The 17380-nt window shown below is 39.4% G+C and overlaps 1 protein-coding gene across 3 annotated transcripts; it reads left to right on the top strand.

Annotated features, from left to right (window-relative positions):
* Positions 1–1056: 1056 nt before the first annotated feature.
* Positions 1057–17036, top strand: UPF3B (UPF3B regulator of nonsense mediated mRNA decay). 3 transcript variants are annotated; one of them, XM_035007919.1, is made up of 11 exons: positions 1057–1297; positions 2194–2300; positions 2470–2576; positions 5945–6043; positions 7345–7455; positions 8886–8929; positions 9399–9581; positions 9985–10023; positions 11880–12040; positions 12369–12669; positions 16013–17036. In XM_035007919.1, the coding sequence occupies exons 1-11, from the start codon at positions 1142–1144 to the stop codon at positions 16160–16162; spliced, it is 1458 nt and encodes a 485-aa protein (XP_034863810.1). In that variant the 5' UTR covers positions 1057–1141; the 3' UTR covers positions 16163–17036. The 3 variants fall into 3 exon arrangements, with proteins under 3 accessions (XP_034863810.1, XP_034863820.1, XP_034863830.1); XM_035007929.1 differs by lacking the exon at positions 9985–10023; XM_035007939.1 differs by lacking the exons at positions 5945–6043; positions 9985–10023.
* Positions 17037–17380: the final 344 nt, after the last annotated feature.

Here is a 17380-nt window from a genome sequence, read left to right as displayed (position 1 = left end):
TCCCTCTGACCCTCCCCCTTCTCATGTTATCTCTCTATCTCATTCTCTCTCTCAAATAAATAAAACCTTTAAAAAAAAAAAAAGAATGATTAGCCTTTTTCAAAGCGGGAGAAAGGGTAAACCCATCTAAAGCAAGTTGGGTTATATTTTATTTTCTCCTCCCCGTGAGGCGTGAGTACCATGATAGAATCCTTTTACTTAAAAAAGGATAAGGAAAACAAATCTCATATATTTTGGTCATATTACTCCTTTAAATATCAGTGAATGGTGAGTGTTAATTAAGTATCTGTGAATCCTAATCAATGGAAGGAAAAGAAATTCCAAATTTTCTGAAAGTACATTTAGAGTCGATAATAGAAAATACAAATCTAAAAAGAATGAAAAAAAAAACCACAGGTCTTTCCTCCAGCGAGGTAAACTTTGGATAACATCGGGTTACCTGAGGAAAACGAAGCCTGCAGAACCTAGCTTTCTTTTTTTTTTTTTTGCAAAACCTATCTTTTGATCTGAAAATCACCAAACTTTATTTTATTTTATTTATCATTTTACTTATTTATTTTTCAGAGAGAGAGAAAGCAAGTGAGCACAAGCAGGGGGAGCAGCAGGCTTCCCGTCGAGCAAGGAGCCCGATGGGGGACTAGGATCATGACCAGAGCTGAAGGCAGACGCTTAACTGAGCCACCCAAGCGTCCCCAACACTAAACTTCCAATGGTAAAGATTCCATTTACTTACAAATAGAGACACTGAGCTAAGGCTCCAAAAAGCCCGGCCAAAAGCGGCTAACTACTTTGTATGCCGGGATTTGTAGTCCGCGAAAGAGTCGTTCTAGCCAAGATGGCGGAGTTGTTAATGACGCGAGAAGAGCGGCCCCGAGGGAGTATGGGCCGCGAGGGGATTGGGCGGTGCGGGGATTCGATAGGCGGGAAGTTAAGACCAGGTGCTAAAACCTTTCCATCAAAGGAAGCCTGGCGCCCTGAAGTCTCGCGAGATCCTGGAGGGGCCCAATGGAACGTGGGGCCTGGCTTATCACTAGGGGCGTTTGTTGGGGGCGGAGCTCGACGGGAGTGGGCCGGGCGTCGTAGGTGCCCGGCGTAGCGGCGTTTAGGCCCGGCAGCCGCTGTGAGGAGCGAAGCGGTGGCCATGAAGGAGGAGAAGGAGCATAGGCCTAAAGAGAAGCGAGTAACCCTGTTGACTCCCCCGGGGGCCACAGGCAGCGGCGGTGGGGCTTCGGGGGACAGCACCAAAGGGGAAGATAAGCAGGATCGAAATAAGGAGAAGAAAGAGGCGCTGAGCAAGGTGCCTGGCCGGCTGTTGGCCCGGGAGAGGGCGGGACGGGTCCGCCACCCGCGAGGATGGTTGGGAATGGGGCTGCCCTCTTCCTCTCCCAGTCTGCGCTTCTGTTTCTTCACCTGAGTGAAAATCGCGTCACCTTCTCTTCGTCCATTCGTCCGAGATGGGGGGGGTGGGGAGAGCCCCTTTCGGCCAAGCCCCGGGGTGCGAGTGAGGGAAAAGGAGGGGATTCCCAGACGAGAAGGTTTAGGTCAGAGCTGAGAGATGATAGTGGGAGGGGGAGCGATAGTAAAGAGAATGAGGAATTAAAAGGTTAATTGGGGGGAATTACTAAATAGTGAAGGGGCCAGCAGGGGTGGGAGTAGTTTCTGATAAAGAGTATTAATGGAGGCGAGTTGAGCGAGAGTGGGGGGATTAATGGTCGGGGGGCCGGGTCAGTTTCATCCTATTTGGGGAGCAACGAGGGAACTTTTAGTATTCCGTGGAGTTTTGAATTCTTCACGCTGAATGAGGATTTTGTGTTAGGATGTGTCGTATGTGGTAGGGCGATAATAAGTCAAATGTTCGTGGCACCTAGAAAGACCAGCGTTAGCCTACTAATTTCTTGCTAATATATCTATTGAAAAATGGGTACTAGAAAATGATGCGAAAACCAAGTGAACTGCGGGGCTTCCGTTTAACAGAACCTAAGATTTTCCTTGCTCCATGCAGTTCTCATTTCTAAGAGTTTATTAAAAAAATTATTTCGTTTGACTAATTCTGAGCATTAGAATAATATTCTCCTGGGTTTATATAAGTGAGCTCATCTTTTAAACACCATCTATTTTCAGAGACAGTGATTCTTTCCGGTATGACAGAAAATTGATTTGTTCTAATTTTATTTTCCTTATTCATTTCTTAAGGTGGTAATTCGGAGATTACCTCCCACTTTGACCAAGGAGCAGCTTCAGGAACATCTTCAGCCTATGCCGGAGCATGATTATTTTGAGTTTTTTTCTAATGATACTAGGTAAAATGAATAAATAAAAGAGGGCGGGGGTAAATGAAAAATTTTCTTCCATTCTTTTTATCCTACTGTTTTCCATTTGATTTTTGAACCTGTCTCTTTAATATATGCATACTTGTAATTCAGCCAGACACCTGCAAGCACATTTACATAATTGCTTTCCTCTCTGCAGTCTGTATCCTCATATGTATGCCAGAGCATACATCAACTTTAAAAACCAAGAGGACATTATTTTGTTCAGGGATCGCTTTGATGGTTATGTATTCCTTGACAATAAAGGTGAGTCCTTATAACTGAAGGGGAGTTTCTTTGTCATTTGTATGTTTAAGACAATGTGTGTATCACAGTGTTTTCTCAATGCCTTCGTAGCTTTTCTAAAATTCTGGGTGATAAAGAGTTTTACACATTTGCTGAGCTTACTGTAGTCTTATAAACAGATGTGTGACTTTTCACAGCCCTTGGGTATTTTTATTAACCTGTTACTTCTGTAGTTTGATCAGCTGAATGAAATTGCCACTGTTTTCTCTTCCTGTGGCAAATTTTTTTGCCCTGGATTAGATGATCTGTTGTTTTGACTATTTACTAGTTGTAGCAGTAATACTGATAAATGACTCTTTGAACATGTATGACACATTTTAAATATTTACTTGTCATCTTGCTTCAAGGACCAACATTGATTTATTTATTTTAATGTAAATCCTTTAAGCCGGTAATTCCCAGTTGGAATACTGTTCAGCTTTCTAATTTGTATTTGTACTTAAAACATCGAACTTGATGATCTCCCATTTTGTATCCAGGAGTCTATAGAGAAGAAAAACTTCAGCATTAACTCTCTTTTTATTTATTATCTGCCCCTTGCAACATTTAGCCAGAGAATGTCCAAGCTGCCATTTACCACTTTTCTTTTGGCTTTGTGATCATAGGTAAATGACGTGTCTTTTTGTTGGGCTGTTTCTCAGTATTACTTCAAATTTGGTAAAAATGAAATCTTTGTCAGGGAATATGCCAGTAAAAGTTGAAGAATTGCCACCGGGTTTGACCAGCTTTTATTAGTCTCCGCCCCCCTCCCCCCACCAAAAGCAGTTACTTCTCCACTCCAACTTTATTCCAGTAGATAGCAATGTGTTCCTGGAAATCTGAGTTGTGTTTTAACGTTTTCTGATCTTTCTTATCCCTTATATTTAAACACGTGATGAATCTTGTCAATTTATTGTTTTTAAATATCTCGCTCATCTATTTATACTTTCACACTGTGTCCTTCCCTCCTAATGCTTAGACAACCATTGTCTCTAAATTTACAGAATTTTCCTTTTCTTTTTTCATTTTTGTATAACTCGCATATTGCCATGAAATTAATGTTTTTGAAAATAGTGATTTAAGATAGCAGTGGCAGGGGGAAAAAGTCCAAATTCCTTAGCCTGGTAGTCAGAGTCCTTCAGAGCCTCGCCTCACTTCTGGTTTTTTGTTTTTGTTTTTTTCAGCCTCTCTTCCACAGTTCCTTCTGCTTCAGTCTGGTTTATCTATTCCTTCTCAAATAGATCAGTTAATAAGTTAATCTGATTCTGTATTCACTAGGATTTCCAAAATCATGTTTCCTCCCTGACCGCTTTGCGATGCCTTCTGGTCATTTCTGCTTATTCTATTCTGGCTTACGTCTACATGCCAATGATAGTATTTTATACCCTTTATGACATTATTCTATAGCAGGGATCTGGTGTATTTTCTTTTTCCAGCAGTCACTTGGTTTTTTGTATTGAGATATAACTCACATACCATAAAATTCAGTGGATTTTAGTATATTCACAAAGTTGTACAACCATCACCACTATGTGATTCCAGAATGTTTTCATTATTCCAAAAAGAATCCTATAACCGTTAGCAATCATCTCCCCTTCTCCCTCTTCTGGACGAGTCATATAATATGCTTTTACTTAGCATGTTTTCAAGATTCATCTGTGTTATTGCATATATTATTACCTGATTCCTTTTTTCTGTTTACATTTTTAAATGTGGTAAAATACACATAAATAAAATTTACCATCTTAACCATTTTAAGTGTATAGTTCAGTAGTGTTGAGTACATTCACACTGTTGTGCAACCAATCTCTAGAACTTGTTTATCTTGCAAGACTGAAACTCTCTACCCATTAAATTAAATTTACCCAGTAAATCCCCATATCCCCATTTCTCCCTCCACCCAGCCCCTGGCAACTACCATTCTGTCTCTATGAACCATCATTCTGTATAAAGTTGACCATTCTAGGTACCTCATATGTATTTGACTTTCTGAGATTGGCTTATTTATTTAGCATAATGTCCTCAAGGTTGATCCATGTTGTAGGTGTGTCAGAAATTCCTTTTTAAGCCAGAGTAATACTCCATTGTATGTATATACACACACTACATTTTGTTTATCCATTTATCTGTTGAGGGACATCTGAATTGCTTCCACCTTTTGGCTATTGTAAATAATGCTCCTATGAATGTGGGTGTACAAATATCTGTTCTTCAAGTCTCTGCTTTCACTTCTTTTGAATATATACCCAAAGATGGAATTGCTGGGTCATATGGTAATTCTATTTTTAATTTCTTGAGGAACCACCATATTGTTTTCCAAGCAGCTGCACCATTTTACATTCCTACCAGTAATGCACAAGGGTTCTGATTTCTCCATGTCCTTGCCAACACTTGTTATTCTCTGTTTTTTTTCCTTTAATAGCTACCATTCTAATGGGTGTGAGGTGATACCTCATTGTGGTTTTGATTTGCATTTCCCTAATGATTAGTGAGGTAATATTTTAATCTTTTCATATGCGTGTTGGCCATTTGTATATCATCTTTGTAGAAATGTCTATTCAAGTCCTTTGAACATTTTTTAATTGGGTTTTTTTGTTACTGAGTTGTAGGAGTTCTTTATATATTCTGTATATTGATCCTTAATCAGATAAATGATTTGCAAATATTTTCTTCCATTCTGTAGGTTGCCTTTTTACTCAAGTTTTGTCCTTAGATGCACAGAAGTTCTTAATTTTGATGTAGTTCAGTTTATCTATTTTTCACTTTTACTGCCTGTGCTTTTGGTGTCTCCTGGTGTAAAAACAGCTTTATTGAGATATAATTCACATGCCATAGAATTCACCCTTTTAAAGTGGTTTTTAGTATATTCATAGAGTTGTGCAGCTATCACCACAATCTAATTTTAGAATACATTTAGCACTCCAAAGAAACCCCATATTCATTAGCTGTCATTCCCCACTCTCCCCCAACTGTGCCCCAGCTCTAGGCAATCACTGATCTTCTTTGTATTTCTATAGATTTGCCTAGTCTAGAGATTTATGATGTATTTTTTAAATGAAAATGGATTTGTAGGTTTTTTTCCCCCACAAATCAAAATATCACACTCAAGTTGAATTTAAATGAATATTTTACTTCCCTGCCATATCTTTTCATTATGTGAATTTGGGGCTCCTTTGGTAACACATTGATTTTAGTTGTGCCCATGTGATTTGTGCCCATGTGATTTATGCCCATTGAGGCCCTGTTCACATGACTCCCATCAAAGGAGGGCTAGAGAGTGGTGGGTTGACTCTAGTATCCACTTTTTGACTTTTTTATGTTATAGCAAGTGTGGTATTTTTTCTAAACAGGTCAGGAATATCCTGCTATAGTAGAATTTGCACCTTTTCAAAAAGCTGCAAAAAAGAAGACTAAGAAAAGAGATACCAAAGTTGGGACTATCGATGATGGTACAGTATAGCTCTAGTTATGTAATGCTATTGCCATGGGTTTTTAAAAAATATTATCTTTGTGGGATTTAATTGGATTCCAGTCTTCTAATAGGAAAACATACAGAATAAGGTTCACGAGAGATGTAATTCACTGATGAAAGCTTTGTTTAATTGTTAGAATGGAAGTGGGTTTCCTGTAGAATTCCCACTCTTCTGGCTACTGCCATTTCATTCCTCCAGCATCAAGCAATGTATTGTTGACTGTTGAGCAGTAAATTACCTTTGGTTTGTTGATTAGAAGACAGTGGGGAAAAATGAGATGTATCAAAGTAGTACCACAACTCCTTAAGGTCTCATACTATTTTATGATGATTTTTTTAGTTTACATTTTTATGAAGAGGGGAGGTTTATCATTGAGAGATGGGATGGAAAAATTTCTGTACTCAAGTAACTCAAGTAACAATATAAAGTAGCTGAAGTGGCCTATTTTTTTTTTTAGGCTTTGAATATGCGGCTAACTGCACACATAGTAATTACATTGAACTGGAATAGAGGAACTGAAAAACTAGACTAATTGCCATGTAGGGTAAACTGGATCCAGATTTTGAGCTCTGTAATGTTATGTTGGATAAGACTTACCTAATATTTTATATCTGGTTGACATTTTGGAATCATCTAGTTTGATTTCCATTATTTATTATAGTGGGTATTTTGTAAAGAAAACATGGAAAAGATTCACCACACAGGTACTTACTGATTATATCAAAATTCAGATCTGGGAGACTAGATCAGTGACATGCTCCACAGTGCGTAGAAACTCCACAAGTACAAGCAATGGAATGACTCAGATGTGTTACCCTTTCTGATGTCAGATGCATCTAAAAAACAACTCCAGGAATTACCATAAGCTCCAGTGCAACATCTAGGACCTCAGTTTATCTTTCTGGAACTCCTGATTTTCAGACGTTGGGTTTACTTAAAGTGAGGTATATCCATACAGGAATTGCTTACATGCTATCTATAATACTGTGAAGGTCCCATAACTATAACTTTCAGTTCTCACATAAGTGTGACTTTGGGTTAGTTAGAGTAGTGACTTTTAAGGCAAACTACTAAACATTCCTGTGGTGTCTGATTATCCCTGAGTCCGTGTTATACCAGACTCCCTTAGTGCGTATAGGGAATAGGAGTTCTGAGAGTAAGGGACTGATAAAGCCCTAAATAGTCTAGTGGGTGTGTTTAGGTTTATTTTTAATCTTCCATGATGTAGAAAGTTTTTTTAAAGTCTATATTTTCTGTTTACTTAAACAATGATTTAGATCCAGAATATAGAAAATTTTTGGAAAGTTATGCTGCAGATAATGAGAAAATGACATCTACTCCAGAGACACTGCTAGAGGAAATAGAAGCGAAAAATAGAGAATTAATAGGTAAGTGGGCAACAGGAATTAAGGACAATGGCTTTTTCCTCAGAAGACTTGTCTGACTCCCACTTCTGGCACTTGCTAGCTGTGTGACCATGGGGAAGGCATTTACTTCTCTGAGACTCTGTTTCTTTTGCTGTAAAATGCATATAGTACCGCCCTCACAGGCTTATGTAAATGCATTGATAAGATGGGAAAAATTCTCTGTGACCTGTTTTAATGCCACATAAATATAAGTAGAAAAAGTCTAAAGACTCATGGGACCTTTAGATGTTGGTAAGCCTTTGAAGATCAACTGGTATTTTCTAGTAACAAGCAGCTCACATTCCTGAAAAAAATTTGAAAATATCAAAAGGTGCAATTAGTTACTGCAAAATTGAAAACTTCTTGAGAAAGTCTAGTTTGGATGTTCTAGTAGTAAATTGTCACTCTTCTAGTAATAAATGGTCACTCCTCTATCAGCTCTAAACATAAGCAAAGCCCCTGACCCAAGATTTCCACTCCTAGGAATTTATCCAAAGGAAGTATGCTTTCAAAAAGCTAACTATAAGGCGGGGTGCCTGGGTGGCTCAGTCAATTAAGCATCCCGACTCTTGTTTTAGGCTCAGGTCATGATCCTCAGGGTCATGAGATCAAGCCCTGTGCCGGGCTCCACACTGAACATGGAGCCTGCTTAAGATTCTCTCCCCTCCCCCTCCCCCTCCCCACTCTCACTCTCTCTAAAAACAAAAAAAAAACCCCAAAACATTAAAAAAAAAAACTAATTACAAGACTAGATAGCATTATTCAGGATATTAAAAATTACATATTCTAAAACTTTTTAAATATTTTATTCATTTATTTGAGAGTGCAAAAGAGAGCACGAGCGGGGGGGGGCGGAGGGAGGGAGGGAGAAGCAGACTCCTCAATGAGCAGGGGGCCCATGGGGTCCAATCTGAGGACCCTGAGATCATGACCTGAGCCAAAGGCAGACGCTTAACCAACTGAGCCACCCAGGTACCCCTAAAATGGTTTTTATTAATAGATGCAGAGTATAAGCCCGTCTCTGATGATTTCCTTAGAATAAATTCCCAGAAGTGGAATTGTAGGGTCAGAAAGATTAGATATTTTTAGCTCCTTCCTCCAATTTCTTCCCAGTTGAACAAATTTATATTCCCATCTGTAAAACAAGAGAATGTCCTTTGCACTTAATTCTCACCAACACTGGGAATTACTCTTTTAAGAAATTGTTTTAATTTGAATTCACTTTTTAAAAAGTATTTTAAACCTTCAGAATTGAAGTAGAATATTGTGAAACTTCTTTCTGATAACGTACTTGTGAACTGTTTTAAGGGGTATACTTTTCCCACCTTGGGTGGTTGGCAGGGAATGTCAGAAAATGGAATCCTTTCTAGGGGTTGATAAGTATTATTAATAATCTGTTTACATTTATGTAGCTAAAAAGACAACCCCACTTTTGAGCTTCCTGAAAAACAAGCAGGTAAACCTTTTGTTTTTATAGTTCTCTCAGTACTTTTATTTCATTGGTTCATAGTCTCTAAACATACGAGCATTGGGATCCTAGAGGAGAAATAGCTGCTTTTTCCACCATTATTCTTTAAAGATTTACCTTACTCTCTGGCCCTCTCCTTCAGTCTGGTTGTTGGACCAAGGATTCACTCTGCAAACCCAGAGAGTCTTTAGCTTGTTCCAGAGACACTCCCTTGATTTTCTGAAAGCCTCTGGAAATATAGCAAGGCAACAGTGGGAGACTCTGATACTAGCAGGCCCTGGTCTTTATTCTCATATTCATAATGGGATGGGGAGGGGGTTAAAGAGATAGGATGCCACTTTTGTAGAAAGTAGGAAGGAAAGCCGATCCAATTTAGTGGGTTCCCACCATACCTTTGGGATTAAGTTTTTGGTGATGATTATCTTGTTTGAAGGCTTATGTTGATGTTTCTTTCCAGAGAATGAGAGAAGAAAAAAGAGAAGAAAGAAGGAGGCGAGAAATAGAAAGGAAAAGACAAAGAGAAGAAGAGAGGAGAAAATGGAAAGAAGAAGAAAAACGAAAAAGGAAAGATATAGAAAAGCTAAAGAAGATAGACAGAGTTCCAGAAAGGGACAAATTAAAGGATGAACCAAAGATTAAGGTATGAAAATCCCTTAAATAGGCTGCATGTTGCTAAAAATTGCATGTATCTACTTCTTTAAATATGCATGCATCTTGTGTTGGTGTAAATATAGTTTTTTGGTTTTGTTGTTGTCTTTTTGGGGGGGGGGGAACCAATAGGAATCTTTACTATAATGCTAATAGTATTATTTTTTAAAATTCGAGATAATTTAAACAGGTTACATAACTTACATGATATTTCTTCAGTGAATATCTGCGTTATTTTTATCATTGAGAATGTTCAATGTTTGGATTATTATTCTCTCAGTTCTTCATAAGTAAGGGCTTAGGGCTGGCTGGCATGAATTATGGGTTTTATGCAGCTTTTCCTTCATATTTGATACATGAAGTTGCCTCATCTGTTTGTTTTCCACTGTCTTCAGGTACACAGGTTTCTGTTACAAGCTGTGAATCAGAAAAATGTAAGGACCAAGTACATGATACAGAGCATCTAGTATCATGTCACACACACAGGTCTTAGTTAATAATAAGTCCTTTTGGTGGTGGTGGTAGTGATACCTGTAGAAAACTCCTTCAGACTGACTTGAGTCTCCTTAAAATCTGAGCCATTTTAAATTCCTACTTTAGAAGGAAGCCCAGATGACTTCCTGATGCTCTGCTGGGTACCCAGAAGCTTCAACAATATACAGCTAGAGGATAACCGTGCCTAAATAGCTCTTTCTCTTCCTGTGCCTCTCCTAATGGGCTGCCTTGTGGGAGTATTAGGGATAGATATCCTGTATCCCACGCTTCCCCTCTCACACCATTCTCCCCGTTACCTTCTCTCATCTACCTGGGAATCTGTGAGTGGCAGATTCTGATTAACACACTGCAGGTAGGAAGAGGAAAACTTGTAGAAAAATCCCAGCCTTACTGCTTCCCTTCTGAGGGCATGGCTTAGGCAGCTTCTGCTCCCACAAACCTCCTGGGCAAGTACTAGCATGTAGTACTTCAGAGAAGGTCAGAAAAAGTCTTACAGAAATGGTGGCAGGGTCTCCTTTTACCTCCTCAAAATTAAGCACTTTACGTGGCCAGGGTCTGTTCCCCCAAGGCTCTCCCAGGCTCATTATTGGCAATAAGGAGCTTGGTAGTGGGGTGGAGAGGTTCCCATCTTAATTTCTTCTAGTGATCTCTCTCTCTGCCATGCCACAAGTGACCTTACTGGCTATTCCTGTCAGCAAGGCAGAAGGTAGAGCCGGCCGTACTAGAAACATTCATTAATGTTCTTAATAGAGTAATGAACATCCTGGGTTCTACAAAGATGTTCATTAGAAAAATAAGAACACTTCCAGTGAAACCTGCCTCACTTTACATTGGTGTCTCCTCAGTGTCCAGTTCGGACTCGCCATTTGCAGTGGCTATGTGCTGAAATACTTCATGCTTAAGTCTGGTGGTGCTTTGCCTTTTGCTTGGTGACTTGTGTGATGCCTTCACCCTGAGATGAAACTTTGTATGATGCCTTCACTCTGAGACTTGAAATTCTTCTATTTTGCCTAAGAATCTCTCTGAATATCCAACGCTTGGGGGTATTCTAGAGAGGTTTGTGGCAGTGGTGTGACAAACTATTTTGTTAGCAATTTGGACTTTATAAAGCACGTTTATTTTAGAATTCCATTCTGTCATACATATGTATTTCATATATATATGTATATATATTTATGTATGTGTGTGTATATATATACATATATATGTATGTATGTATATATATATATAGTGACATTGAGCAGAGTTCCTACTCAGTAGAGATGGAACTTCACTGTTCTGTGAGGTATTTGGATTTTTAAATCAAATAATGAAAACTGTCATTGTACCATCATAAGTGTGTTATTCTCAGGCTCAAGGCAAAATTATTCTTGCAATGGATCTCTCTTTTGGTGACAAAGGTATTTGTCATTCCAAGTACTACAAGAAAACGGTCCAACAGTAATCTGCCTAGAATTTTAAATTTGTGGCCAATTTTCTCATCAAGTTGTATCGATAAGCTAGTTTGCTACAGAAGGCGTACTTGGAAGTGGGCACTGGTTCACTGAAAGGTTGACCCATCTAAAGCCAAAGGAGTCTTGATCCTATTGCCACAAGTGATTAAACCACATTGAGTGGATAACACTTTCACATTAATAGCATCCTTTTAGTCAATCACTGCTCTTGTGCACTATTCATTCACCTGTAAGTTGAAGAGTACCTGCAGAGAGGCCTTCTATAGCAGTATATTGTTTTCTTTATAGAATCAGAAGAGAATGTCCCACCCTTCAAAATAATAAATTTGTTCTCTTTAAAGCTACTCAAGAAGCCAGAAAAAGGAGATGAAAAAGAATTAGATAAAAGAGAAAAAGCCAAGAAACTGGACAAAGAGAATCTGAATGATGAAAGAGCCAGTGGGCAGAGTTGTACACTGCCCAAGCGCTCTGATGGCGAACCTAAAGATGAAAAGCCTAAGAGGTCAGTAGTCCAGGGCTCTTTGGTACACTTGTTTTCAACATGTTTCTACATGCTAGTTTTACTGCCATGTCCTGGACTTGTGCCTGAATTATGAGGGGTAGGGGGATGAGGAGGAAAGGTTTCAAATATTCTAGCATCTTAATCTGGGTGAATGACTTCTGGTGTGCACTTTTTTTTTTTTTTTAACTGGTTTTCGAAACACTAGTATTTTTTTACTCGGCTCCAAAAGTGCCACCTCACTGTAGTGGCCAAGTCCTAATCAGAGCACTCGTGCATGTGTGACTAGATGGGCTTTGAGGGTGCCAGCTCAGATCTGTTTCCCATGCAGGCCTGAAGAGGAGAGTGGCAGAGACTACAGGGAGCGGGAGCGGGACTATGAGCGAGACCAAGAGCGCATCCTGCGGGAAAGGGAGAGGGAGAGGCTGAAGCGGCAGGAAGAGGAGCGCCGCAGGCAGAAGGAGCGCTACGAGAAGGAGAAGGCTTTTAAAAGAAAGGAAGAAGAATTGAAAAAAGAGAAAGAAGCGGTTCGGGATAAAGGAAAGAAGACTGAAAGTACAGAATCAGTAGGCAGCTCAGAAAAAACTGAAAAGAAAGAGGAAGTGGTTAAGAGAGATCGCATAAGAAACAAGGTGGTGCTTTTCGTTATATCTATTTTCATGAGGATTTTTTTTTTCCTGCAAGTGTAAAGGAAAGGGCTAGCTCACTGTTTATGACAGACGTTGTAAAGGGAAGTTGAACTGTCTGCAACTTTTTTTCAGTCTCAGTTGGGTCCTTTTATTAACATTGTAGAAATTTCAAACGGACACAAAAGTAGAACAGAGTTTTTAAAGATTTATTTATTTAAGAGAGAGAGTGAGCACGAGCAGGAGGGGCAAAGGGAGAGGGAGAGAGAATCTCAAGTAGACTCCACACTGAGTGCAGAGCCTGATGCAGGGCTCGATCTCACAACCCGTAGATCAGGACCTGGACCGAAATCAAGAGTCAGATGCTTAACCGACTGCGCCACCCAGGTGCCCCTGGATTATTTTTAAGCAAATCCTAGACATACCATCTTCTTTAAATACATCAATATTAGAGACATTTTTTTTTTTTTTTTTTTTTAAGATTTTATTTATTCATTTGAGGGCGCTTGGGTGGCTCAGTTGGTTAAGTGATTGCCTTCGGCTCAGGTCATGATCCTGGAGTCCTGGGATCGAGTCCCACATCAGGCTCCCTGCTCGGCGGGGGGTCTGCTTCTCCTTCTGACCCTCTTCCCTCTGGTGCTCTCTCTCATTCTCTCTCTCTCAAATAAATAAATCTTTAAAAAAAAAAAAAGATTTTATTTATTCATTTGAGAGAGAGCACAAGCAGGGGGAGAGGCAGATGGAGAGGGAGAAGCAGGCTCCCCGCAGAGCAGGGACCCTGATGTGGGACTCAATCCCAGGACCCTGAGACCATGACCTGAGCCAAAGGCAGATGCTTAACCATCTGAGCCACCCAGGTGCCCCCAGATTCTTTTTCTTAATACAACCCCAATAGCATTTTCATACCCCCCCAAAAAACCCTAATAATAATTCCTTAATGTCCTACCTACTGTGTTGTTTTTCCCAATTGTCTCACTAATAACTTCTTTATAGGCTCTAAACATGGTCCACAAATTGTATTGTATCCTTAAGTCTCTTTTAATCTAAACAATCCCCCCTCCTTTTGTTATCCTGCCATTTATTTGCTACAGAAACCTGTAGTTTGTCCTGAGGAGCTATCGGCTCTAAATTGGTTGGGCTAATTATATCCCTGTGGTACCATTTAACATGTTTCTCTATCTTCTCTGTTTCCTTGAAAACTAGTAGTTATACCTAGGGCAGGGGTCAGATTTTTTCTGTAAAGGGCCAGATAGTAAATATTTTAGGCCTTGTGGGCCATATGGTCTCTATTAGAACCACTAAGCTCTGTAGGAAAGCAGGCATAAATATGTAAAAGAATGAGTATGGCTGTGGGCTAATCAGACGTTATTCATAAAAACAGGTGGCTCCTCACCTACAGGCCTGAATATATTCAGGCTCAATTTCTGGCAAAAATACTTCACAGATTGGGGCACCTGGGTGGCTCAGTCAGTTGAGCGTCTGACTCTTGATTTCAGCTTGGGTCATGATCTCAGGGTCGTGGGTTTAGGCCCCACATCAGGCTCTGCGCTTAGTGGAGTCTGCTTCTCTCCCTGACCCTCTCCCTCTGCCCCTCCCCATGCACTGTCTCTCTCTCAAATAAATAAATAAATCTTAAAAAACAAAAAAAGAATACTTCATAGATAGAGGGGTGCCTGACTGGCTTAGTCAGTAGAGCATGTGACTCTTAATCTCAGGGTTGTGAGTTCAAGCCCCACGTTGGGTGTAGAGATTACTTAAAAATAAAATCTTAAGAAGAGAATACTTCAAAGATTGTGTTGTGTACTTCCTGTTGCATTATATGAGGAAGCATGGGACATATGGGTGTCTTTCTAGTGTAATGTTCTGATCAATCAATAGCAATTGTATTGTGGTTATGGAACAGGATGTCCTTGTTTTTCGGATATACAAGCTGAAATATTTAGGGATGAAGGGTCATGATGTCTGCAACTTACATTTCTATAGATTTAAAATTTCTCAAGGTGATAAAGTTGAAAAAACCATTGATCAGTAGGTTCAGGTATTGTAAGCCTGATCCATCTACTATAAAAAATTTTTAGCCTGAAATTCAGTTTATATAGGAAAGGCAGGATAAACACTTGATCCTTTCCCTTTATGTACCAGCATTCAGAGTAATGAGTTGGTATCCCAGCCACTTCTAGGTAATCAGTGTTTTGTTTTGTCTGTAATAATTTGTGGATTTAGAAATATTTGGTGTATTCCAACTTGTTATTATCAGTTATTGTCCTTGTTGAGGTTTACATTGTCCCATCTTTGCACAGTGGAAGCCCCATCATCCATTTCTTTAAATACTATAATACTATGCAGGAATCTTCCCTGTTTCAACATTTTATCTTATAAAAATAGTGAAACATTTTGTTGGAATTATTCAGTTGAGAATAATGCTTTAAGGCTAACTTTCATACACCAGGGAGAAAGAGTAAGGAAGGCTCATGTAATTTTTTGTTGAATTCTAAAAAGGGCCTATATATCTAAGTTTTCCAGGATCATACTATCATAAACCACATACGTTACTTGAACTGAGAGGTACGTGATGACTTTAATTTGAACCTTATTTAGGAATCTGAGATCTAAAATGCCACCTAGAGAGTCTCAGGCTGGGGTGTTAAGTTGCCATACATGAATTAAGAAATAATCATGTTTGTGGCAAGTTGCATGGGGTCTGAGCTCATAATTTCAGGGAGGTCGCCACTTAAGACTGCATTCTTTATTTACTTTTTTTTTTTTTTAAGATTTTATTTATTCATTTGACAGAGAGAGAGCACAAGTAGGCAGAGTGGCAGGCAGAGGGAGAGGGAGAAGCAGGCTCTCCGCTGAGCGGGGAGCCGGACGCGGGGCTCAATCCCAGGACCCCAGGATCATGACCTGAGCCGAAGGCAGCCGCTTAACTGACTGAGCCACCCAGGCGCCCCTCTTTATTTACTCTTTTACTCCTAAAATTTTCTTATGTGGCAGTGAATGTTAAAGTCAATTTAGTGATGGGGAAGAGAGGCAATGGCTGAGGTTTTGAAGTAAAGGAAATAAAAGCTAATTCAGTTCATCTTGGAATGGTTAAGAAAATTATTGAAAACGTACCGTAGGCTTAGAAAATAATACTTACAAAATGGTTGCTTTTATTTGGAGATAGGGGAAAGGAAGTGGGCAGTTAAGAGGCAAATTAACCATCAGCACTGTCAGGGACTGTGCCCTCACATTTTTGATCTCGTAGGAGTTGTTTTTGGTATATATCAATACACAACTTATGACTCTGAAGATCCCCTGTAAATGTTTAGTGGCAGTGTTGTAACATTAACATTTAATTTTATTTTAGGATCGCCCAGCAATGCAGCTTTACCAACCAGGAGCTCGAAGCCGAAATCGACTCTGTCCGCCTGATGACAGCACCAAGTCTGGAGATTCAGCAATAGAAAAAAAGCAGGAAAGTGGTATTAGCCATAGAAAAGAAGGAGGAGAGGAGTGATAAGTCCAAAAGGCCTTAGGTGTCCTGACTGTCTAGGCAGCCAAAGAGCATGTATTAAGCAATCCAGAAGTGCCTTCAGGGCAAAGGAGTAGAGAGAGAGAGAAAGGGGATCGCTGTGCTGGTGGGGTACACTGCAGAGGAGTATGTTTTTTTTCTTTGCGTCAAAGCAGGAACCTGATCGCAGGTTCAGGTTGGAAGTTCAATTTCATTTTTTATGCAGTTCCTACAAATTAATTTTAAAGTGTCAGACAAAGATGAGGGAGAGGACATGCATTGCAGTTTGCAGGCAGGAAAGGTCAGGTGAGGACTTAATTAGGTATGACACGAGGAGGGGAAAAAAAAAGACAGCTGGTTCTAAAAGCAAGGTTTTGTTAAATCCTGGATTGAATTTTCTTAATTTGAGTGGAACAGAGTCACTGTGAAGTCTTGTTCAGATCTAGTTACATTCATTGTTGATGATAACTGTTGACTTTGTGTAGTGTAGATGCAACAAGCATGTAATTGTAGTACAAGGACAGTGGAGGATATAACAAATTTTCGTCTGTACAAAAATTTAAATAGTCATGTCATGTCTATATCCTGTGTCCTAAAATTTTAGGATTTAGTTTTTTGTTGGCTTACGTGAGCTTAGCATAAAGAGTATTTTTAAACATCTCCTTTTGCCTTTAGCAGTTTTTATATTAATAAGTAAAATTTAACCCTTGTTTGTTTCTTGACAATCCAGTCTTTGTTTTAATCTTAGGTCTCATGATCTGAGTGCATACCCTCTCCAGGAAGGAAACCGTATTAATATTTGTTCCTGTCAAATAGCAACTTTTAGTCCTGGCTTGTTTTGCATTGATGTCAATAAATATCAACATCACTCAAGTATGAAGCCAAGTGTATTTATTAACTTTACTAAATTAGCTATTCATTTTGAGACATTAAACTTTCGATACTGAATTAACCCCTTGGGTATTTTGAAAGGGGATGAAGGATACTTACTTCTGCGTTCACTAGCATTATTTTATTTTGCCCACCAAGAAGATCAAATCATGGTTCACTACTCTTGTTCCACAAGAACCAAAATGTTTGGACAACATCCTTGAGCTGCTGCTTAATATTCATCCCGACAGCTTCTCCTAATGTGGCGTCAGTCTGCCTTTACTTAATAAGTCACTGCTTTAGTTTTACTCAGCTTTTAGAAACCAGTATCCCAAGAGGCAGGTAAAGAGGACT

This window comes from Mirounga leonina, unplaced genomic scaffold (genome assembly GCF_011800145.1).
Source record: "Mirounga leonina isolate KUSES-001 unplaced genomic scaffold, KU_Mleo_1.0 Mir_101664, whole genome shotgun sequence".
Lineage (NCBI taxonomy): Eukaryota > Metazoa > Chordata > Mammalia > Carnivora > Phocidae > Mirounga > Mirounga leonina.
The sequence above is the reverse complement of the archived record's forward strand: the minus strand, read 5'-3'. Positions and strand labels throughout refer to the sequence as shown.

What these genes read in the sequence shown, in the direction of transcription:
- UPF3B (XM_035007919.1), top strand. Translation starts at nt 1,142, where the DNA reads ATGAAGGAGGAGAAGGAGCATAGGCCTAAAGAGAAGCGAGTAACCCTG. An exon ending in TGTATTCCTTGACAATAAAG is followed by an intron (nt 2,577 to 5,944) that starts GTGAGTCCTTAT and finishes TTTTCTAAACAG; the next exon opens with GTCAGGAATATCCTGCTATA. An exon ending in AAAGATGAAAAGCCTAAGAG is followed by an intron (nt 12,041 to 12,368) that starts GTCAGTAGTCCA and finishes TTTCCCATGCAG; the next exon opens with GCCTGAAGAGGAGAGTGGCA.